At 42.7% G+C, this 25171-nt stretch overlaps 1 protein-coding gene across 9 annotated transcripts; it reads left to right on the top strand.

The window, feature by feature from the left end:
- The first annotated feature begins 988 nt into the window (after window positions 1–988).
- On the top strand, window positions 989–24976 carry LOC130199285 (MYND-type zinc finger-containing chromatin reader ZMYND8-like). Of its 9 annotated transcripts, XM_056422640.1 has the most exons (24): window positions 990–1154; window positions 2402–2464; window positions 2702–2944; window positions 3038–3273; window positions 3537–3910; window positions 8481–8551; window positions 9424–9587; window positions 12589–12810; window positions 14500–14613; window positions 15827–15919; window positions 16281–16368; window positions 16448–16503; window positions 16592–16669; window positions 16777–16892; window positions 17014–17489; window positions 18262–18390; window positions 18476–18637; window positions 19844–20353; window positions 21138–21572; window positions 21677–21813; window positions 21899–21979; window positions 22069–22147; window positions 22265–22504; window positions 23935–24976. In XM_056422640.1, exons 6-24 carry the CDS (start codon window positions 8527–8529, stop codon window positions 24114–24116), a joined length of 3387 nt encoding a protein of 1128 aa, XP_056278615.1. In that variant the 5' UTR covers window positions 990–1154; window positions 2402–2464; window positions 2702–2944; window positions 3038–3273; window positions 3537–3910; window positions 8481–8526; the 3' UTR covers window positions 24117–24976. The 9 variants fall into 9 exon arrangements, with proteins under 9 accessions (XP_056278618.1, XP_056278615.1, XP_056278611.1 ...); XM_056422643.1 differs by lacking the exon at window positions 3537–3910 and having other exon boundaries at window positions 989–1154; window positions 21252–21572; XM_056422636.1 differs by lacking the exon at window positions 3537–3910.
- Window positions 24977–25171: the final 195 nt, after the last annotated feature.

The raw sequence follows: 25171 nt of genomic DNA on the forward strand, positions 1-25171 counted from the left end.
AACAAAAGGAGTTAGTTGTGGCTATAACAGTTTTTTGTGGTGCGTTATTGTGTCGGGATCTGGAAGATTTTAGCACGATATCATTTGAAATTATCTGGGGGGGGGGGGGGTCCAGATTTTAAAGCATATACATGGGACCCACAGCATTATTGTAAGTCAGTGATGAAGAGACAACGTGATCTTATAAGTCAGTAAAGATATTTTAAAAAGAAGAAGAGATAGTTTTTGCAATCCAATTATGTATTTAACTTGGTTTCTAATTGATAACTTCCATTATCAAACAGAGAGTTTTAAATGAACCCGTTTGTTTATTTATTTTGTAAGTGTCCAATAGTTCCTTGCAGGGACGTGCGGTCAGGGGATCTATCATTAATATAAATATTATATTATGATATTAATATATCATAATATAGCTGTCGTTATGCTATCACGCAACTGTGTCCTTGGTACAATTTGATGCCAATTTCTGTTGGTATTTGTATAGTGTTGTATTTGTAATGGGACTGTATAACAATACTATTTACTTATACTGTGCTACTGTGCTGTAGGCTACATGTAAATGTTATTATAAGCTGGTACATTGCCCTTATTTTACATTTCACTATATTCTTATTTTTACTCCACTACATGCATCTGACATATAAGTTAGTTTTTAAATACAATATATATAATAATAATAAATAATGATTGATATATAATTAACTACCCAAACAACTTTGTTACAACTGAGCTGCCACAAAACTGTTACTGCTAATTCATATCAATTCAATATTAATGATCTAATCATAGACTATATAATAAAAGTGAACGGGTTCAATGTGCATAATAAGTCGCTTTACTTTTGATACATGAAAACACTTTGATAGCAAGTTTGCACTTTTTAGTAATATGTTGTATGCATTAAAGGAGGAACAGGGATGAACCGCCAACTTGTTTCACTTGCCTGCCACTCAACCTTTTGGTTTAAAAGAAAAAAAAGAAAAAGAAAAGAAGACCTGAAGCTACGATCGTGTGTGTGCTCGACAGTGCTCCGGTTTAAAAAAAGGAAACTAAAACGAATAACTAAGTAAATATTAAAATGGTGGCGGCTTTAACGCATCTCCTCTTACTCGACATTGATTTACGGACAATCCACGGAGAACACCAACGGTCAGGTAATGAACATTAACAATGGCGTAACACGGCCATCATTGTCGTGCCGCTTGATAAACATTAGCACGCCTCGACGTTTTCACTCACTTAGTCGTGAATTTACGTATCTTTTGGCTCTAACTGCCCGCTTGATGCGAGTGTTTTGTGCGCACGACGTTGTATTAGTTTAATTTACTCAATAATTTAGTTCGAGACACGTTCACCTGACGTTAATGAAACACTTTCTGTTCTGTGTCGCTAGAGGTCAGTCATGAGACAGAATCGAGAGAGCAGGCCCTGAACCCCTCCTCCCTTTCGCGCCACTTCAACGTGACGCGTCTTTAACTACGGCCACAGTTTAATTACGTCATACATGTAATACATATACGCGGATCAAAAATGTCTTAAGTTCAGGGGATGCATCGCCCGGCTAGCTCAGTCGGTAGAGCATGAGACTCTTAATCTCAGGGTCGTGAGTTCGAGCCCCACGTTGGGCGCTACATTTTAATTTTTTATTATTGAGGGAGTTTCTAATATCTTGAAGTCTCGCCTTTAAGCTATGTAGTGAAGGAAAAGTGTAAACGTCTGTCAGTGACCACAAAAAACTGCAAAGCATGTGAATTTGAAGATAATCTAAAGATGTAATCGTTTACATAGTGTGTTATAATGTCTAACTTCTATGACAATTTAAAAGGCAATAGTCTGGCTTGCTTTTATAGAGGATTGCATTACCTTAAACATTTTCTTTGTAATGTTGGGACACCCCATCTGTGGCTAGGCAATACGGAGAATATCAAATATCACGATATTTAAAAGAAATACTTTGATATCTGAAATGCGACTTCAATGCAGGGTTGAGTATTTTTGCATTCACAAAATATTTACACAATTAGATTTGGATATAACTTGGATATAATAACTGTGTAAAGGCAAATAAAACAAAAAGCTATAACAGTGATATGTAAATGACCACTTTACTAAAATGCAGTCTATAAAACCAAGAATAGACACGTATACAATATTACGATATCCAAAATCTATAACAATATCTGGTTTCATATAGTCTCATATCACGACATCGATATAAAGCGGTCAAAAAAACATCAGATATTGTATTTATGGCAGGGTTATTATACCGTTTTTAAAAATGATTTTAAAATCTTTTTAATCACCGTTTATTTCACTACTACTGATTTTCAAAAGGACAACAACAACAATGGGTACTCTGTTCTATTGTGTTTTATTATTTATTATCACTATTGCGGCACAGATGTTGAAGAGGAAACCTCAAATCAAACTTTATACAAAGCTCCTCCAGTGTACACATTCAAATGTAAGTATTCCTTCTCATGGAGGAGGAGGAGGAGGAGATACATATTTTTTTTTTTTTTATTGTATTTGCTTCATTTTGCTAAACATGAACTTGATTCATATGTATGGACAGTTAGCACTCATTGGCCCATTAAATATTAAGGTTATGAACAACAGTAATGTGTGCCATAAAAAAAGGCATAGCTTCCTTAAAACTCAAGGTCTTTTCCCCTTTTCCTTTTCTCTTTTTTTCAAACAGAAATGCCGAAATAGGTGAAGAGCTACAGCCTCTTCTTTCTCTGGAAACCGCCAAGAGGGAGGGAGGAGTTTAAACAAAGGCCCTCTCCACATAGAAAAAAAAATGGAGGCTTGTGCAGAGAAGCCATGGTGTCCTGCTCTTCACAGTCTACATGCTGCCATTTCGACTTCTAAAGCCTTCAAATGAGACGACTCCGGGCAGGTTCTACACTTGGAAGCTTCACACGTTGTTACATTTGGGTTGGTATGTCAAAAATACTCCTATTAATCGTGTTATTTGGTGATTTTAGGCCTAGCTCTCTGCTTATTTTTCTTCCCCTGTCTCTGACACTCTCAGTGCTGCCCCTGCCTGCACTGAACAAAGATAATTACTCAGGAAACATTTCGGCCAATCAGACGCAGCCTTGTATCCTGCCTGCGAGGAGAGCGACCAGTCAGGATCCGGCTAACATCGCTGGGGCCTGATCGCCTTGCCTGAAGAGCGGAGCCTTCCCCGGCTGAGGGCTGAGAGTGTCCTCCATGTTTTATAAGTGTTGACATAACAGTGTGTCAGGCAGCCATGCATCCACAGGGGTAAGCTCTGCCTTTCTTTTTAATCTCAACTCTGATGTAACAACATGGCTTCCTTCTTGTCGTTGTGGTGACCGTTGGTTTCTCATGACGAATGTGCACACCTTTAAAAAAAAAAAAATCTGTTTAGTGTGCATGAGGAGGAAGAGGAGGAGGAGGAGGAGCTGGGGGGGTGGAGGCCTCGCCAGGCCTCGCTGCTCCGCAGTGCTGAGGAGGGTGGGGGGTTGGGTAACGACTCTCACCCTTGCTCTCTCTCTGTGTCTCAGGGTCACATGGGTGCCCCAGACAACCAGGCTGCCATACAGGAGTGGACCATGGCAAATCCTTTTCCTTTTTTAAAATTTATAATGCAAAGGAGAGTTAGATTTTAAAAAAAAATGGCACTCACACCTCCCTTTTCTGTTGTGGCAGTCCTGTGTTGTAGCCTGGCAGAGAAAGAATGGGGGATGGGCAATGGAGGAAGAGAAGGAGGTGGAGAAGGGCGGGTATTATGTACCCTTTGTAAGTGGATTGGCTCTGTGCTGTTTTCTTGTGTGTCATGGCAGGCCGGGGAATAGACGTGGGGGGCAACAGACGTGCCCGTTAGGAGGACATGGGAGCGCGGGGCGTAACTCAATACGACTTCTCGGTCTCAATACGTGTACGTACAAATAAATCGTGTGACTTTGTACACATTGCAGGAAATGGTCCTGGCGAGGCCGAATGGAGCTTACACACTCCACCCCGATGACGGGAAGAGCAAACATGAAACAGACCTTTTTAGTCGAAGGGCGATCCTCTTGCAGTCTTTAGAAATGAGAGCTTGGGACGCAGGTTACTTCTATTTGCAGCCGTGAGGCCTTGAGTTTGGCCGCCCGGGGCTTTGCCCTTCTCTCTCTCTCTCTCTCTCTGCAGACCTATTGTGAAACTGCTTCCTCCAATCGTCAGACAGACGGTGGCCATTTTGTGTTTTTTAGAGAGCTCTTCTTACACATCAGACTGCAGGGGCAGAGGAACAACATGAGACCTAACAGGTTTTTACATGACGTGTGGGTGTGCGGTTGTTGGCGTCTCTGTCTTTGTGTGTGCGTCTGTGTGTGTGTGTGTGTGTGCTGTTTGCATATATTGCAATATGTTCTCTTTTTCTCTGATGGTAGTGTGGTTGTTCAGTGTTACACACATACAGACATATGTAAGGTACAGATACAAAAGAAAAAGCAAGATATTTTTATAATAAATCTACACGGGGATCTGGTGTATAAGGGGACTCCTTAGTTTGTTGGCATATATATATATATATATATATATATACATATAGCACTTACTGTACATAGTGTTACGTAATCAGCGTTTTAGCAGTCTCCACTGCGTGGGCGAGACAAAGCCTGTTCTCTTTCTCTCGTGGCCTGATGATACGAGGCGTGTTTTATCTGCACGACAAGCCAGAAAGTGGTAACGTTGCAATCGGTGTTTCTGAGACTCTCCATTCTCTCGCTCTGCAGAACCACAACCCGGGAGTTAACTTTGTACCGGAATGATTTAAACTCCACGGCGCTTGGATTTTTTTTTTTCAGAAGCCAGTAATATAATTGCTCCGCCGATGGCGAGAAATGCAAGCGGCGTATCGACGCCGTGGCGTCGGCACAAACGGCACGCCGTAGGTTTGAATAGCGGAGCCACTGAGTTATGCATCACACCCACAACAATAATCTCCCAAAGGGCCTTTTATTCAAATCCCCTCTGGTTTCGACTGCCCTACTCCAGGAAGGGCGAGCTAAAGTAAAGGAATATAAAGCGTCTAATGCAGAGGGGGGGGGGGAGGGAATCTCTGCATTGCAGCAAAAAAAGAGGAAGAGCCGGCACACTGATCCGTGGAGCATAGCACCGCTGACCAATAATGTTCCACCCTGTTGGCCTTGCAGCCAATTGCAGCTGCAGTCGAGGTTAAAGATTGACAATCAAGAGGGAGAGCAGCAGGGAGAGCGAGGGCCTTCTGGAACATTCCACTGCCATCTTTTGATTGACCCTTTACAGCCTTGTATAAAATCCAGGTCAAATCTTTCTTTTACATCCAGGATATTCTGTGCGTACTTGTGGTGTAGTCTGGTTGAACCTTGTAAAGGAGTCGTGCTAAAACGAAGATCTTGTTGAACAAAATCTTGATTTTATTCAATGTAAACTAGGAACGTGTAGCTTTTTGTTGTTGCTCTTAATTGTTGTGTTTTTGTTGATTTCAGCATTTCTTCATTTGTCTGCGTGCGATCGTTGCTCTCGTGAAAGCTGAATGTCTCTGGGCTTCTTTTTTATTTTTTTTACAAAGCCTAATAATCTCTCAGGGATTGTGTGTGTGTGGCACAGTGAGTATGATGTTTTTGTCGTCGATGGCATTAATCCCAAGAGTTTGCAGTGGCACTTCCAGAGCAGAGAGAAGCGGTAATGACGTCTGCGTCGAACGGCTTTCCTCGGCTGCCATTCAGAGAGGCCGTTTGTCTGTTTTGATGTGAACTGCACGTTCTTCCCAGTATAGAGAGGAATAGCTCTGCCCAGGTTCTCCGATGGCTTCACATCGAGGGTCCCTCTTTCTTCAAAATGCAATCTAATTATTCTATGACAGCAGTATTCAGGGAAGGAGGCAAGCCAAGATCGAAGACGTAAAAAAAAAAAAAAAGAGAAGAAAAAAAAGAGATGAGTGCTTCTCATTCTGCCGGATTCTCTCGTGTCTACCTCACTTGTGTTCCTCCTCTATCTGTGTGATCGGCAGTGGAGGTTTGTCTTGACACGGCCCGTGTTTTTTGTGTGTGTTTTTGTTTTGGATTGTAATCTGCACAGATCTCTCTCTCTCTCTCTCTCTCTCTGGTCCTCCTGCATGGATGTGCCAGTGCTCCAGTCTGAGCCTCGGGAGTGGGGGATGGGGGAAGAGGGGGGAGGGGAGCAAGCTGTGGCCTCCATTTTCTGTGACGAGAGAACCCTGCTCATCTCTCACTGGAGTGGAATCTAAAGGCATTGAGTCAGTGTTTTCCTTTTTGTCCATCAGGTACGACTTGCAGAGGGGGAATACTGTCAGTGTTTTCTTGAACCCGCGTGCGTCTCTCTGGAATACATCCCAGAATCTGAGGAGGATTTATTTGCCTAACTCTCCTTGTGTGATGGATCATAGCTCCTGATCTGAGACATGTCCTCTGGATCAGCATACTTTTTCACCATTGCTCATCCTGGCAGTTGCAGCAATGTCTTGCCACTAAGTGCGTGTGTGAGTGTGTGTGTGTGTATATATATTATTCAGGGTGGTTGTTGTTCAGGAGCTCTGCCTGGTGATGGTGAATGTTCTCTCTTTTTCAGGGCTGTGGTACACGTAGCAGAGCGGCTTGGCTACCGTAGTCTTATTTTCATGTGGGCCTTGTTTGTTCACTCAGTCCGGAACAGGAAGGCCCCGGGAGGGGTGGGTGTGTGGGTGTGTGGGTGTGTGTGTGTGCGTGTGTGAGTGAGACTGTTGGCAGCCTGAAACAAGATACCCATACTCCTTTTCTTTCTTCTTTTTTTTTAAAGAAACTCTGCGACCATGTTTGCCTTTTTTCTTTTTTCCCTTTCAGAAAACACAGGTTATGATGCATTCTTGCGTTCTTGAGTTTGATGATCTTTCTTCTGTGATTGCCAGTCCCAGAGAACCAGGAGTGTATTTAGAGTAGCCTTGGAAGTGTTGGCATGCTCTCACAGCATCTGGTATTTTGTCTGGTAGAAAGAATGTAATCATTGTTAAACCAAGAGGTGTGCAACAAACACCGAGCTTGACTTATTTGAATGAGTTTATTCCTAATCGCTGATGTGATCACATCTAATCAGATCTGAGTCATCCCTATTGGATGCGTTTTAACCTCCCTGTGCCGGTCAGCGAACTGACATTTGATCAACTTTGTGCGTAATGTCTCTTTAAGGGTGGAGGAGGGGACTCAAAGAGCATTCCTTTACTTTCAGAAGAGAGAAGGGGGAGAGAAAAAAGAAGCTTATCCCACAACTGTGGTTGACCTTTGAGTCGTAGCCTGTAAACCCATCCTCCTCGCTGGAAACCAGAGCTGCAGCCAGCGCTACGAACTGGTCAAGTGTGTGACCTGTCAGGGGGTCCTTGGGAGGGGTTTCTTCCCGGGGCTCGTGAATAAAGGCGACGTCCTCGGAACAAGGCCCTCTGTGGATCTGACAAAGGAGGAGCCAAAATAAAAAACCCTCAAAGACTTTAATTTATCGCTAGACCCCCTTTCTTCTCATCCTTTAAAAAATAAATATCTTTTTCTCAGAGGAAATGAAACGAGAGCAGGACCAGGCTTGCTAGATGTGCATGTTGGGAGATGCGGTGCTTCATTATTTATGGGTTTGTTTTTTCGATGACATTAACACCGCCCCTTTTACATCAGCTTTGTAAACACGGCAGCAGAAAAAGGGGCTGATTTTCTTTCTTTTTAACGCAATATTCTTATGTAACGCCACGACTATGTACGGGAATATTTCCCACATGGTAAACATGTGGCGCCAAATAAACAAGAGTTGCCGATGATAGATGCTTTGAATATGCATGCGGTGAGGACGCGGGGATGCACGTCGGCCGCGTTGTCGGCCGGCTCGATGCATCGCTTGCTGCTGGTCCAAATCCTCCGTGTCCCCCTGTTGTCACTGAAGGGACCGGAGAGGAACGCCGACTGTTATTCGCCACGAGACGGTGTTCCTCGAGTCGCACCGAGCGGCTCCCTCGTGACTCCTTCCTTACAGGTCCGTTCCCTATTAGCGATCAGCACCGTGACGCACTGCAATCTGTCGCCGCAATCTCTCCTGAAGGACGGCAGCAGCAGGGTAATGGCAGAGATGGCCCTCGTGTGTTGTCGTGAATATCAACTTGTGCTTTGGCGGGGGGGAGAGAGCGCGGCGTTGCCATGGCGATTTTTGCCATTCTCCTTCTCGGGGACGTAAAGAACGTATTTCGGACCCCGTTTTGTCACCGATAACGCGGAGAGAGGGGATTTGAACTTCCGTAGCACGACGGCGGGCGTGTGGCGAACTCGAATGAGACAATAACAATGGGACGCTTCCAGAGGTCCCTGTTGACGGGTCCTCCGGGGGACCCGGGTGCCTTAGGTGGTGTTCCACTTGTTTACCGTTAATGCCGATGTGGTTTCAGAACAGCCTTTCTGATCTTGGCGTTTGCCTCTTTCCTTCTGGGTGGCTCTTGTTCCGGCGCTCCGCAGTCTGGCCGAGGAGGAGATAAAGACGGAGTCTGATGTGGTAGAGGGGATGGAGGCGGCCGTGCGATCCAAAGGTGAGTCTTCTGAGGCCGAGCGCGAACCGTTCCAACTTCTCCAGCCGTCCTCGGAGACTGTAAAAAGGTTATTTACTGCATCTCACTGAGAGCGGTGCAATGCATGTTGTTGGTCTATTTAGGACCGCAACGATCATCCATTGTGCCTGGCTGCCTGTTTTGTGTCAAGTATCAACACACAGTCTTAGTTCAGACCTCCAGCTATTTATTACTATAAAGTGGAAAGCTAATGTGTTTAACCCTCCTGTTACCTTAACATTTACTAACATATTTTACCCTCGGGGTCAATTTGACCCCAGCAATTAAAACCTCCAGAAAATTATTAGAATTAATATTGTTTCCCAAGTTTAAGTGTAAGGTACTTTATGTTTGTTTGTTGACTACCTAAATAGCCCTTTAAATATATAAAAAAGTTGATATTTCTTATATGTTTGACACAGTGAAAAACAGCCTGGGGTCAAATTGACCCCAAAGAACAGCGACGTTAAACATTGAATGGGGTCAAATTGACCCTAAAGGTAACAGGAGAGTTAAGAGGCATCTTCAATAAGTGCATTTCAATCCGTGGGATTGCTGTCGGTACCTGACAGAATTCTAAGAGCTGAGGACGAATTTCTCAGTTTGAACTGACTTTAATTAGCACTTCCTGGATTTCTCTAAGCTCTAAGAATGAGGGATGATCGGGATGACGTATCACAGTTTATGTTTGTATCCTTCTTCTTGGTTTCTATTCTAGAAATGGCTAAATTACCGCCTTGGCACCTTTTTTTCTTCTTTAGTTTGTAATCCTCTTAAGCGCGTTGCGGCGTGCTGTAAACGATACGAGCCCGTCTCCCATCGTCCGATGACCCGGTTTGTCTTTCTGCCTCCAGTCCCTGATCCGCCGGGCTCAGCGGAACGAACCGCGGCGCCACAGAAGAGGAAGGTGTCCAGTCCCACCCATTCCTCCAACGGACACTCTCCCTCGGACTCCTCCCCCAGCCCCGTCAAGAGAAAGAAGAAGCCCGGGGCCGTCCACGGTCACAGCAAAGACCAGGTGAGATGGAATCCTAAACTAAGACAACTTTAGAGCAATTAACATTACTTAGCATTTGTAGTCGTTTTTATCGTCTTTTCTCACGCTGAACGACTTATTCCCGAGATTCTTCGGAGCACATTTCTGGTCAACGCCAAATTTTAAAGTGATGCTTTTGAGTAATTCTTTGTGGATGAACTCAGTTTTACAGATCTGGTGATTAATTCCACTTGAGTTGAGTGTTTTATATACATTTTTTGTTTGTTCCATGACCGCTTTATGCCAGATTATACCAAAAAAATAATCAGATTTCGTACGACTTGTCGGTCCTCGTGTGAAATCCAAAGTGTTTCCAGCCGGTCTGAAACGTCCGTGCTCCACAAAGGTTGCACACAGAAAAGCCTGCCGTCATGGTGAGGATGGAGACGGGGGGAGGGGGGGTGGGGGGAGAGATAGTCATTCGGATTTTTTTACACCCAAGAAATGCCACAAAAGAAGTTGAGTAAAAAGTAGCGTTTGGAAAAACTACTTCAAACTGTGGCTACATAAGAATTAAGAATGTTCCAGGAATTGTCGACGCAGCCTTCCGACACTGTTCTGATGGGACATTTTTAGTCTTTGACTACCTGGAACGTAGAAAGACATAAAGATATATATTAGGGCTGTGAAACGATTAAAAATTTTAATCGGATTAATCACAGGTTTCTGTGGATTAATCATGATTAATCACATATTTCCGATATTCTCGGTATATTTTGTGAGAACATAGAGATTTATGACAAAAGACGGATATATACATTTATACATTCTTCTATACAATGGTGCTGCAACTCAGCAGATATTTAGCAGTTTTCTTCCATATGGAACATTAATACATCTTCATCCTAAACAGAATGTTTAACCCTCCTGTTACCTTTCGGGTCAATTTGACCCCATTCAATGTTTAATGTCGGTGTTCTTTGGGGTCAATTTGACCCCAGGCTGTTTTTCACTGTGTCAAACATATAAGAAATATCAACTTTTTATTTATTTAAAGGGCTATTTAGGTAGTCAACAAACAAACATAAAGTACCTCACACTTAAACTTGGGAAGCAATATTAATTCTAATAATTTTCTGGAGGTTTTAATTGCTGGGGTCAAATTGACCCCGAGGGTAAAATATGTTAGTAAATGTAAAGGTAACAGGAGGGTTAAACAGAACATTTTCTCTTGTTTGTCAACCATTAACTCCACCATGATACAATCTAAAGGCCTCTAGTCTTCCTCTAGCAGCTGCTGAGGCAAACTGACTGTGTGGGTTTTCTTCATGAACTGGACCGTGATGAAAGGGACGGCGGGACACCGCTGCAAAGCTGAAACCTCACCGCCCGGACACGGACAGGTGGACAGATTGACAAGTGACTTTTTTTTTGCTCGGTCCCGATGCGCGCGCACGGAGCTCTGTGGCGAGCGAGACGGAGATCGATAAGTGTTAACGCAACGCGTAATAAAAGAACAAAGACGTGCTATAGAGAACATGTCAGGGGGCGGGCCAATCTCTTTAATGTCATGCGATCTACCAACACTACGCCGCGATCGACTGGCAGGTCGCGATCGACGTGTTGAGACCCCTGATCTACAGGAAGTAAAAGTCGTAACAAGGTTTCCGTAGGTGAACCTGCGGAAGGATCATTACCGATGAACAGACCGTCTGCATGAGAGCGGACAGAGTTCAGATTGAAGTGGTGTATTGGAAGCTCATTTTGCAAGTGACTTTTTCTAGTCCCGATGTGCGCGCTGCGCCGGCATCCGAGCTCTGGGGTGCGCGAGACGGAGATCGGAGTCGTGTTAACGCGACACTAGAGACAGAATGACATGCTGCTGGAGAGACGACCAACAACAGACGGATTGGAAGCTCATTCTGCGCATGCGTTAAATGCGTTAAAAAAAAAAACGAAGTTAAACCTGTAATTGAATTAACTGAGTTAACGCGTTATTTTTCACAGCACTAATATATATACATATATTTTGAGCAAACAATGACTGGAGGCCTGCACACACTGCAGAGGTCAAAGTTCAATGCGGGGGCCGTCTTTCCTGGTCAAAAACACACCACATCGCCTGCGAGAGCACACCAAATTAGAGTTCGAGTGCAGTACGCGGTCCACTTGAAGATGGCCGAACGTGGATGGATGTTGCCTGCTGTGGCGTGGACGTGTGTGGTTGTGCCGGGCGTGTTGTGTACGGTTTTTGAGCCACGAGTGTATTCTCACAGCTCACACTTACTTTAATTCAAGTTACATTTGTAGTCATTTTGCATATTTTTTCAATGTAATCACCTCTGTTCATTTATGTCCTGTTGTACGGCGACATGTAAGTGTTCTGCACTTTGATGGAATATGACTCTGATGCGTATGTTTTCAGCATCTGCCTGCCAAATTAACTGAGTGATTCCCATTTACTCATGAGGCGTCCGTTGAACTTGCATGGTTCTAGGTTTTCTTTGTGTGATATTCTGACCTGTGTTGTATATGCTTTGATTGGCAAATACGCTGCAATTGAAATTTTACCGCTACTCGTATTGAATACATACCTCTTTGGTGTACGCTTTAAGGCTTCGAGCTCAAGATATTTTTGGACTGTGAATTGTCATCTTGAGCTGTGAAAGCAGATGCATCGGCTTCTACTCATCCATCCACTGTATCACCAGCAGCTATCGGAGAACCTTGTTATGCATTGTGTTAATGCTCAGCATGTACAACAAAAGAATCTATCCTCGGGCTCTCACTCTAAAAACCTGTTGGGTTACTCTTGTTCGACTCACAGTTGAAACAGTCATGTGACCAGATGGTTAACCATTTTTGTGTTGCTCTCAAACATGCGAGTTTAATGACCGTCACGCCCCTCCTATGCCGCTTACCCTGCTTTCCCCACCTTATTGCTGTGTTGTTGTTGTTGTTGTTGTTGCACTGCATCTTTTATTTTGTGTTCCTGTGTGTTTTTTGACACCTGCCCCCTTCTTTTTTCTTGCCTGCATTTCAGTCAGAGCTAAGACATGGTCCCTTTTACTATATGAAGCAGCCGGCACTCACCACAGACCCTGTTGATGTTGTACCGCAGGACGGAAGGAATGACTTCTACTGCTGGCTGTGCCACCGCGAGGGCCAGGTGCTCTGCTGTGAGCTCTGCCCCAGGGTGTACCACGCCAAGTGCCTCAAACTACCAGCCGAGCCTGAGGGCGACTGGTTCTGTCCAGAGTGTGAGGTATCTCGCGGAAGACGTGAATGCGTGTGGCTGTGCACCGAATGATTGTGGCGAGACACAATCATGCTTGCGTAGATGACATTTACAGGGGGTGTCGGACTATGTGTCGTGTGCAGCTTCAGCCAGAGAGAAGGAACTAATCGGGGGAAATCTCCCAGCCTTTTTTGGTCTGTGGTTGATCGAGGGAAAAACAACAACTCCCTCTTGGCCTCCCCACATGGTGTGACACCCCAGCAAGCTAGATGCTCACACTGCAAGTTTGAGGGATGTAAGAGAATTGGATCTGCTAGGGAAATTTACTATGCAGAATTTACAAAGAAAAGATGAAACAAATATGTATATATATTTTTTCTTAATAAAAAAATAAATAATATATATATTGTTTTCCTATTTCTTTTTCTTATATATTTATATTTTTTATTTTTTATTCTGCATATTACATAGAATATATACTATATATATACATATATATAAATGTATATATATATATATATACTGTATCTTAAAAGAAAGCATTGCCTGCTAAATCCAAAGAAAGCAGGTAATGTAAGCTAAAGTTCAGGTGTATGTTCATATGGGCCTCATTCACCAATAAGAGTCTTTTCTTAACTTTGTTCTTGAGAAAGTTCCTGAGAAAAGTCTACGGAGTCACATTCATGTTCTTAAACTACAGAATAGTTTGTATCTGTTTCCTCATGACGATGAATCCCATAGTTCAAGGTGTGTGTGTGTGTGTGCGTGACAGTCGTTGGTAATCCGCTTTGGCGTACGCCCTGCAAATCTCCATAAAAGGGCTCCAAGGGCCTTTTGCACACACAGAAATTAAAACGCCCAAATATTAAGTCCAAAAAGGGTGGAGCACGAGACCCAAAACGTAAAGAAAAAAACAATAATTCTGAAGTGGAATACAGGAAGTGAATGCCAAACAAGTTTAGTTGTGTCAGTAGTGTGTATGATTGCAACTTTTCTGTTTCGTTTTTCTTTATCTCTCTTGCAACTAATTTATGTTTTGTATATTTATTATATGAATATAAAGTAAGTCAACAGACAGCTTTGGTATTTACTGAATTTCATTGACGGTTTTAAACACTTTTCAAATTACTGTATTCTGTACTGTGTATATAGTTAAAATACAGTACTGTATAGTATAGCCCACTGAGGTTAAACTTATAATAAGGCTACATACTAACACAGTATTGTGTTGTTTATTTTTTACTTTACTTACTTCATAAAATTAACACTGTCAAAGGACTATAAGCAAATGATTTAAACAGCATTTGCATTTGAATGATTCTTTTCTCAAGCTTTTTAATGCATATTGGCAACTGTAATTTGTATAATGTTAAATAACTAAATAAACAAACATAATATTGTATTTTAAATCCCATATTATACAACTGTAGCATTGAAGAAAACCCTCCAACCAAATATTTTTGCACAAACCTGTCGACACTCAAATGTGCATGCGTGTGCTCGTAGATTATGTTCTTGCATCATAACTAATCTCAAATAAACAAACGCCGACGGATGTCAGAATTCTTTTGAGAGAAGTGTGTAAGTGGGTTTTAAGACGTTTCTCGTCAAGAGCAGTTGGTGAATGAGGTCCAATGTCCTTTTATGATGTCTGTTCATGTCATTGTGGGTTCATTATTGTCATTAATTATTAAACAATTTGTATCATTGTTGCAGAAAATAACAGTGGCTGAATGCATCGAAACCCAGAGCAAGGCAATGACAATGCTGACAATAGACCAACTCTCCTTCTTGCTCAAATTTGCACTTCAAAAGATTAAACAGCCTGGGGTGAGTCTTTGAATGCTGGTTTGACAGTTACCTCATTCTCTCTGTCTATGAAAGCGTTTTATATATATTATATAATATATATACAGGACTGTCTCAGAAAATTAGAATATTGTGATGAAGTTCTTTATTTTCTGTAATGCAATTAAAAAAACAAAAATGTCATGCATTCTGGATTCATTACAAATCAACTGAAATATTGCAAGCCTTTTATTCTGATTTATTGCTGATTATGGCTTACAGCTTAAGAAAACTCAAATATCCTATCTCTAAATATTAGAATATCATGAAAAAGTATACTAGTAGGGTATTAAACAAATCACTTGAATTGTCTAATTAACTCGAAACACCTGCAAGGGTTTCCTGAGCCTTGACAAACACTCAGCTGTTATAAATCTTTTTTTTACTTGGTCTGAGGAAATATTAAAATTTTATGAGATAGGATTTTAGAGTTTTCTTAAGCTGTAAGCCATAATCAGCAATATTAAAAGAATAAAAGGCTTGCAATATTTCAGTTGATTTGTAATGAATCCAGAATGCATGACATTTTTGTTTTTTAAATTGCATTACAGAAAATAAAGAACTTTATCACAATATTCTAATTTTCTGAGACAGTCCTGTATATACACTACCGTTCAAAAGTTTGGGGTCACTTAGAAATGTCCTTATTTTTCAAAGAAATGCACAGTTTCTTTTCAATGAAGATAACATTAAATTAATCAGAAATACACCGTATACATTGTTAATGTGGTAAATGACTACTCTCTGGTGTTTAATGAAGTCTCTACATAGGTGTATAGAGGCCCATCTCCAGTGTTTTAATGGTACATTGTGTTATCGCCTTAAAAGACTAACGGAGGGCTAGAAAACCCTAATGCAATTATGTTAGCACAGCTGAAAACAGTTATGCTAATGACAGCTGTAAAACTGGCCTTCCTTTGAGCGACAAGTTTGAGGAACAAAATTAATATTTAAAATAAAAATCATTATTTCTAACCTTGTCAATGTCTTGACTATTTTATATTCATTTTGCAATTCATTTGAGAAATAAAATTGAGTTTTCATGGAAAACTCACTTTTTTACATTCGTGCTATTGAGCTATATAAATGGGATTGACATTACTTTGATATGCAAAAAGAAAGGTCAAGTAAATATATCCAGGATATGAGACTGACACATTTATTTATTTTCTTCCTATTCGTCTAAACCGAGCAGACTGAGCCTTTTCAGAAACCTGTGGCTCTGGAACAGCACCCGGATTATGCCGAGTACATTTTCCACCCCATGGACCTGTCTACTTTAGAAAAGGTAATATTGCTTATTTTTTCTTTGAAAATGGTCAAATAAGTATGCAAAAGGTATTTAAAATGAAATGTACTTATTGTGAATGTATGTATGTATATATTATCTACACAAATTATATAATAAAAGCAATAAAATAGTGACTTCACCAGTAGAACATTTTCTTTGGCTCACCAAACAAAAGCAGCGCAAAAACATTTAATTATAAAATAACATGTAGAACTGATGACAAGAATCGCCACAGCTCACAAGAAGACCTACAGATGCAATACATAAAACAAATGTGTGGCCCAGTTTTTACAATACTTTATATATTTTCAGTGCATTATCTCATCTTTTGATTTTTGTTATGTTCACTTTTTAATAGAATATCAAAAAGAAAATGTATGGCTGCACTGAGGCCTTTCTTGCTGACATGAAATGGATCTTACACAATTGCATCATCTACAATGGAGGTAGGCCTCTTTGACACGCATTACTAATCCCTCCACTCAAATTGTGATAAAAATATTAAGACTTTTTTTTCTCCTCCAGGTAATCACAAATTAACAGCGACTGCAAAAGTCATCGTCAAGATTTGCGAACATGAGGTAATAATAATAAAGGCAAATATTCTGAAGATAAATTGTCTGATTAAAAAAATTAATGTAATCTTTGTCATCTAATATGTATTTACAGATGAATGAGATTGAGGTGTGTCCAGAGTGCTACCTGTCTTCATGCCAAAAAAGGGACAACTGGTTTTGTGAGCCATGTGTAGGTCCTTACGCGATCTTAAATTCTGTATTTATACATTTTAGCTTTGATTTTATTTATAGATTGATCTGTGAGGTATTTGATTGTTTTTGTTCCGCCCCTTATAGAGTCAACCCCACCCTCTGGTCTGGGCGAAGCTAAAGGGCTTTCCCTTCTGGCCAGCAAAAGCACTTCGGGACAAGGACGGCCAGGTAGACGCACGCTTCTTTGGGCAACATGACAGGTGAGAGAAGCTTGAGAGCATTGAAGAGGATCTAGATCTCCGTGTTTGGCGTGTTTTTAACCGAAACTAATGATCCTGGTCATTGTAATTTGGTGACTGTTTTGTTGTGCTTTATACGTAGGGCCTGGGTCCCTATCAACAACTGCTACCTCATGTCCAAAGAGATCCCTTTCTCCGTGAAGAAGACAAAGAGCATTTTTAATAGCGCCATGCAAGAGATGGAGGTGTATGTGGAGAATATTCGCAAGAAATTTGGGGTATTCAACTACGCGCCCTTCCGCACTCCCTTCACGCCCAACAACCAGCTCCAGATGCTACTGGACCCCTCCAACCCCAGTGCCGGGACCGTGAAGACGGAGAAACTGGATAAACTTCGCTTCAACTTCGATATAACCGCGTCTCCGAAGATGGTCCTCGGCAAGAGTTCCACGCCCAGCGGCATGAGTCGGAGGGTCTCGATGACGGACATGCCTCGGTCTCCCGTGAGCACCAACTCCTCGGTTCACACGGGGTCCGACGGGGAGCAGGATATGGAAAAGCCCGGCAGGAATCCTGCCTTCCACTACAGCACTGGGGAGGAATCGATGGACTGCACTGGTAACAATCAATTTTTGCAACTGAATAATTTATTAAGTGATGACTTGAAAAGAGGTTGCTGGTAGAGTTGAACCTACAGAACATGTCCGGAGGATTTACAGAGCTTTATAGCAAGTTTCAGCTCTTTGTTTATTTCACGTTCAGGAGTTGGTTGAAACGAAACCAGAGCAAAAAAAAAGAAGTGAATATTGGACTTTCATTCATGAATGATATGTCAATATTGTGTTTACAACTTGTTTGTCGCTGCCCTAAAAGTGTTTAAATTATGCTGCGTTCACACCAAAAGCGTTGCGAATATTCGCAACGCTTTACTCGCGTGAATTTGTGGCTTTTCACATCACTCTCTTAATTTGCGCCTTAGAGGGGGCGTGGCTTATCTCCGTGGCTTTACTTAGCGGAAACCGTTATCATTTCTGCCATCAACCGTCGAAGAAATAACCACTAGTTCTGCTTTATACTTGTTGTGGTCATCCCACACACGTTGGAACATCTAACGCCCAGGTGTCTGGGTTCATGACATCACCCGGAGGCTCACACAGCTCGGTCACTTTCGCCGACTACGTCTGAATGACTTCCGCTTCCAGCGCCATTAGAGCAGCAGCCAGTTAGATTCAGCAACGACGGAGCATCTCAACGCTGATTGGCTATCTTAACCACTCGCGTCTGTGCATTGACTTTGCACCGCTTTTGGTGTGAACGTAGCTTTTAGCCATTAAAAGAGTGGTGCCCTCTTCCTAAAAACAATTATTTTTTTAAACATTTGTAATCACAGCATCTCCAGTCTCCGGGAAGATGGGTTCTTCAGGCAACACGGCGGGCAGCCCGAAGCCCTTCAACCCTGGACTGGTCCCCAAGCAGGAGAGGACCGCGGGCACAGGCGGCATCCTCAATCTCAACCTGGGTCGGTTCCAACTGCACAACCACACTGTCATGAGGATGCTAGAAAGCTCATGAATTTGTATTGATATCGAACCTGTTCCTTTCAGATCGGGTGAAGGCTGAGATGGATCTGAAGGAGCTGAGTGAGACCGTGCAACTACAACAGCAGCAGCAGCAGCAGCAACAAGGAGCGTCGGCTTCCCTTCCCACCCCAAAGAGACTCATCCGGAGCCTGGACAAGACGATCGAGAGCTGCAAGGCACAGCTCGGTACACATCCACTCACCTCGCTGCTATTTTCTCATACTGTACAAGAAGAAATCTTCCAGTATTTTCAAGAACATTGCAGTTTCCTATAGTACAGGAGCATTACACATTTAAAGTGTGATACTGTTCCTTTTGATTGACATGTTTCCTACTATTCTATACACCTGTGATATCAGACAGTGTGGCTGCTCCTGACTTATCTTTAGGGTTGGGTACCGGAAACCGGTGCCAATGTGGTACCGGTTCCAATACAACCGGTATTACCCGGACCGAAACGCAACGCACATTTCGGTGCTTCTTTCCGGTGCCCTGAGCCGATTGAAATTGAAAAAAACTATTGTTGTGAACTTCTCTGGTGACTCCGCCCTGTCAGCCGGTTACGAGCCTCTCATATTTAACTGACAGCGGAGGCTGCGCCGTGTGTGACTAGTGAGGCCGTGTGGAGCACACCAGCGTCAGGCTGGACGCGACGGGGAGGCCGTCACCGGTCCCCCTGAACACGTGGAGACCGATGATGACGAGCAGCCTTAACTCAGATTAGTACCGTATCGTTGATTGCAAGTCTTGCATTCATAAAAGTAGCCCAAGAAATAATAAATTAGCCATTATAACCATGTTTAAGCTAGCTCGTAGCTAGCGCTAGCTACAAGCTACGAGCGTGACAGTCTGCTAGCAGATGTGTTGATGTCCAGCGATCCCGGCTGTATACCCGGTGTTACCGGGAATATAATGACGGAGGAATAAAGACCGTGGGGCGTCACTTTGTTTCAGTGTAACTCTCGCTGTCAGAAGCAAAACTTTATTTGTCACGTGTCATCTTCAGTCCCTCTGATTGGTTGTTCTCTTTGCCCATCAACACAGTGACAGGATTAACCCTATAAAGTCTGCACATGACAATACATATCACATCATATAATGGAGAACATATATTGTGTCTGTTAACAGTCTGATATCCGTTGTTTGTCAGTGCTCCATGATAACGGCTTCTACAGGGAATATGGCCGAAGAGGTTTTTAATGTCCTCATTGTGCGTTTAAAAAAAAAAGTATCGTTCAGGCACCGTTTAGGCACCGGTATCGTTTTAAAAGTACCGGTTTAGCACCGGTATCAGAAAAAACCCAAACGATACCCATCCCTACTTGTGGAGTTGGTGTCTATCATGCTAACAGCTACAACTATTTGTAATTCTAACTATGTTTCTCCATTCAGGGATAGACGATATCTCTGAAGATGTGTACAAAGGCGTGGATCACAGCGACTCTGACGACTCTGAGAAAACCGACTCGAGCGACAGCGAGTATCTCAGCGACGAGGAACACAAGCCAAAGAGCTCCGTCCAGGACGACCAGGACAAAGCGGATCGAAAAAGACCCAAAGCAAACGCGAATGGCGAGAACAAGGAGGGAGTTCCAGGGAAAGTGGATAAACCCACCCCTGAACTTGTGCTCAAAGACAAGCAAGGGGCCAGTGGCCCTGACAGGGGCCTCCAGGACAAGCCCAGGGCGCCCCAGTTGCAGCCCGGCGCTGACAAACCCAAAGCCCAGGATGAGGGCAGAGCCGCAGCTGCTGCCACATCGGCGGCTGAGCAAGACTCTGATTCTGAAAGAGAGCTGGTGATCGACCTGGGAGATGAAAACGGAGGCCGCGACTCAAAGAGGGCGAGGAGAGAGCCGGGAGCTTCTAAACTTCTTAAAGAGTCCGGTGTTGCCAAGCTGGAAGGTGAGGCCCTTGACTAGCCGGATTAAATTTCTCCCGTGGTTCTCATGATGACTTGTGTCTCCAGTTAGAAGCACAACTGGGAGGGAATGACACCCTTGAAATGTTGCAACACAAAATGGTGACATGTAGTCCAGTGTGAGCTTCAATGCAAGTCCATCAAAATGAACTCCAGTAAATGCTTTATTCTTTAAATGCTCTGTTATCTTGTATTTAGGGTGGTGCCTGGGGTTTCTTTTTTTAAATTTGTTTTTATTTTTTATAACCCTTTCCCTTATTTATACATTTCATGGGTCAGTGATGTCTGGGAAAAAGTCGCCATGTATACAAATATTATCATCACCATTTTTTTTTTTTTTAAACCCCATTATTTTGTGGATGCAAAAAGTGTTAAAAGCCATAAAACCTACAAAATGAACAAATTCAATTCCAACCAAGTAAAATAAACAACCGTAACACCTATTTTTAGTCTAATTTGAATGTCTGCAGTTGACCACAACACATTTATCCACTAAAATAGTACATCACAGATGTAGCATTGAACTTTTAAAATAGTTGTAAACGCAATGGACAGGTTTTTTTTAAGTGTCAAAATTGATGCAGCAGAATCGGAGATATGTTTAAAAAAAATGTGTATTCCACTTCTGATGCTAGAAGTGGCTAATGTTTCGTCATGCCACTAGTCCTTAATACATATGAGTAGCTGAGTAGGCTGGAGAGTTCTGGTGACCTTACTTCTTTCTACTCCAAGTCATCTGGAGAAATTTGATTTTAATTCTCTGCTCAGGTAAACTGCCTTCCTCTGCTGCAGCAGCTGCTCCATCACGGGACTCCGCCCCGAACCCAAAGGACACTTTGCAACCCGCCATCACAGCGGCCCTCAACCTTGTTTCTACCGCAGCTCCCAGCGGATCCACCAGCAGCGCACCCTCTCCCGCCTTCGCCTCGGTCTCCACGACATCCCCGGTCCCCGCGGCTGTAAAGAAACAGCGCCCTCTACTGCCCAAAGAGACGGCTCCGGCCGTGCAGCGGGCAGTGGTTTGGAATCCAACCAAATTCCAGACCTCCTCCCAGAAGTGGCACATGCAGAAGGTGCAGAGGCAGCAGCAGCATGGAGATCAGTCGCCGGGGGAGACGCCGGCCCAGAGTCCGGGGCAGCCGCCGCAGTCCCAACAGCAGAACTCCTCCAGTACCCGCTATCAGACCAGACAAGCTGCCAAGGGTACATACACCGGCTGAATCGGTCACCTGGACATAAAATACAAAAACGAAACGCGTATTCAGATGTATTATTTCAAAAACGATTCCTCCTTTTATCCCCTTCAGTGCAAAAGGACGTGCCTCAGAGTACGTCCTCCTCAACAGCTGCCCAAGTCACATCTGGCAGCTCGTTGTCAGGAGACGTGCAGATCCCCACCGGCTCGGCAGAGGTGGCTGCGGATATAGCCAAGTACACAAACAAAGTAATTTGGCCAATTGGACTGCCTAGAAATGTAATAACCGCTCTCTTGGTTCAAAACCGTCGTCTAATATCCCATGTTTTTGCAGATTATGGACACGATAAAAGGGACAATGACTGAAATCTACAACGATCTTTCAAAAAACACCTCGGGAAACACAATTGCAGAGGTAAATTCCGGCCTCCAGACCGGTGCTAATTTAACACGTCATAATAATACTTGGCAGGTTTTTTTTAATCTCTGTATTTTTTGCCACAGATTCGTCGGCTAAGGATAGAGATTGAGAAGCTCCAGTGGCTGCATCAACAAGAGTTGTCGGAGATGAAGCACAATCTTGGTGAGTTTGCTTCAGGAATGTGTCTCGTGAATGAATATTATGAGACAAAACATGGCGGGAGTTTCACGTTTTATTTCTTCTTCTTCGTCTTCTTCTTTCGTCTCATTTTGAATGCAGAGCTGACGATGGCGGAGATGAGGCAGAGCCTGGAGCAGGAAAGGGAACGCTTGGTGGCCGAGGTGAAGAAGCAGACGGAGGTGGAGAAGCAGCAGGCGGTGGACGAGACCAAAAAGAAACAGTGGTGCGCTAATTGCAGGAAGGAGGCCATCTTCTATTGCTGCTGGAATACCAGTTACTGTGATTACCCCTGCCAGCAAGCCCACTGGCCAGAGCACATGAAGTCCTGCACACAGTCAGGTAATATGACAACACTCACGGCACACTAGTGTGGTCAATATGAACATTACATCTGTTGTTGATATGTGTCGAGTGCTGTGATGCAAAAGGTTGTCCCACAATGGTTATTAAAGATAAACTGGCAAATGAAAAATACAAGAAAAGCCATTGTTGTATTACATTGAATCGACATACAAATCTAATAGAACTGTCTGCCATAGATACTCAAACAAAAATATATTATTTATTATTTAAACTTGATTTAGAAGCGGGATAAAGTCTTTTTTTTGGAGCTGTGTTTTCTCAATGTGAACGCTTCCCCAGTTCAGTGTTTCCTGTTGCAGATGAAGCACCCGGTATTTGCTCCTCGAGTACTGTGATCCAAACTGAAATGTTATCTGACATGAGAGACGCGTGGCAATAAACAACTGTGTTCTACACTGTACTGTCGAGGATTATACACTATGTCTTCTCTGCCATCAGGATGGATAATTCTCCTGGTGTTAAACAGATTCATGTCAAAAATTAAAAAGTTTTTGTACTTTATTGTCTGGCTTTTTCTTGTGTGTTATTGAAAAAAACAAACCACAATTCTAAATTCCTTGTTGCTTTTGTGAAATAGTGGATTATAGCCGTCTTTGGTCATTTATATAGGAATAAACGGCGATGAAACTGTCACTATACTCTGACAGAAGTACACGAGAAGGATAATTTGTGAATAAAAAGGTCCCTTTGCTGCCATTTAGTGCACTTATGCAATATTCCACCAGGTCTGAAGGAAACGACCGATCAGAGCCGAGGAGTCTGGCGCTCGTGAAATCTGGTTAACCGGTCAGATCAAATATGAATCAAGATTTCTGTTCGTGCATTGCTCTTAGATTTCCGCAAACTGTTTGGCGGGTGGGCGGTGCTTGGTTTCTATTTTCAAAATGGCATCCAGATCGCAAACATTCATATTCAAAGAGTCACAGCTTGAGAAAATATGCAAAGGTTTTTATTGTATTGTTTTAAGTTTAATAACTCCATCTTTAGGCAGATTTTTCTCTATCCACTTTCTCTTGAGTCTGATGTGAAACTTATTTCATTCAGAAGGGTTATTTATTTATTTGAACATGAAAAATGGTCATTTACAAGAACTTCACGGCAGTTCCCTCAGTGGTTCATACATTTATCCCACAACATCTTTTAACAAATGTATAATTGACGTGACACCATCTGCGACGGTCTGTCGTTCCTCGTATAAACTCCGCCACCTCGGCTCCTCTCCGCCCAAACACTCATTCCTCGAAAAGCTCACATTGTGTATCCTACCAACTGAAAAAGTACAACTTTTCATTAATAACAGATTACCTCATTGTTTTATAGACGGCGCCTTGCCTCTGAGGCCAATACACCTCGGATACACGGTGTCGATGTTCTGATTCTGTATTTTTGTTTTTCCCCACTTCCAGCCACAGCTTCTTCGCAGCAGGAGCCGGAAGCAGATTCCAACGCGAGCCCTTCAGTCAAGACATCGAGTCCCGCTCTCGCCAAGCAGATCCTGCCCCCTGCAGCGGGACCCTTATTGGACAAAAGCAACTCCCCCACGTGCATTGACAAGAGCAAAGACGGCGCTGGCGTTACCGTGACCTAACTGCGACACTACAGATGCTCGACACATTTTGCCAGGCCACCAGCTCTGTGACAAATCACTTAGATTTTTCCATTCCCATGTGTACTACATCTGCTTGGTGGACCTTTGTTGTTGTTTGTTTCATCTCTCATTTGCAGTTTCCACAAGTCTGTGTCTTCAGGTGGATTCACAATGTGAAAGTAGTCTGTCTTGAGAAATAAAATGTGAGGTTGTATGTTTTCATATTTGTAGTTTTGATATAGCTCTGTTACCACTTTGTTTCAAGTCTGAACAAGATTGTATCGACCCACAGAATATTTACACTTTTTTCCAATGCTGCTCTTAAATACTTACTTGCTGTATCATTTAGTGGATTTATCTCAATATTATGAGACAAAAACAGCCACCAACAGTTGATATTCATTCATCACGGTGCCATCAGAGGTATGTTGAGTTATGCAAGTTTGTTTAAACCATGTCCACTTCATGTCAACTGAGATATTTTTTAGTAATGCAAGTTTAAACGTAATGTTTTCAATTATGTCAGCGAGGGGGGCATTTTTGGCTCATACCAACTTTGTATTGTAGTTAAACATTGTATAGACCTACATACAAAAATATCTGTGATTTATTAAAAAAAAAGAACTGATAAATGTAAACTGTACAAAGTTTTTGTAAGAAAATACCTGAACAATATTTATAGTGTGATACGTTTTTATAGTATGTTTAATGAAATCACATTTCTATGTGTCTAAAAAAAAAAAATTACTTCATATGAATGTCAGCTGTAAGCGAAGCCTCTGTTTAACTCGTGATCCAAAGCTGGTGTAAATCAGACTGTCTGTGAGAATTGGCTAGGAATAAATAGAAACTGCATTTTGGCTGGATATTATTTCATGTGCGCATGTCTGTTTTTGAGTTGGTGTTCGTGTTTACATATTGTACATACATTAAATGGGCTCGTGAAGAAACAAATAAATATGCTCTGATCAAATTAACGCAGCGCACCTCGATTAATTTAGACCTCTTCCGTGGACCGCACAGGAGCGAACGATCGCCTGCTGAACCGGAAGCCG

Source organism: Pseudoliparis swirei, chromosome 9 (assembly GCF_029220125.1).
Source record: "Pseudoliparis swirei isolate HS2019 ecotype Mariana Trench chromosome 9, NWPU_hadal_v1, whole genome shotgun sequence".
Classification (NCBI taxonomy): domain Eukaryota; kingdom Metazoa; phylum Chordata; class Actinopteri; order Perciformes; family Liparidae; genus Pseudoliparis; species Pseudoliparis swirei.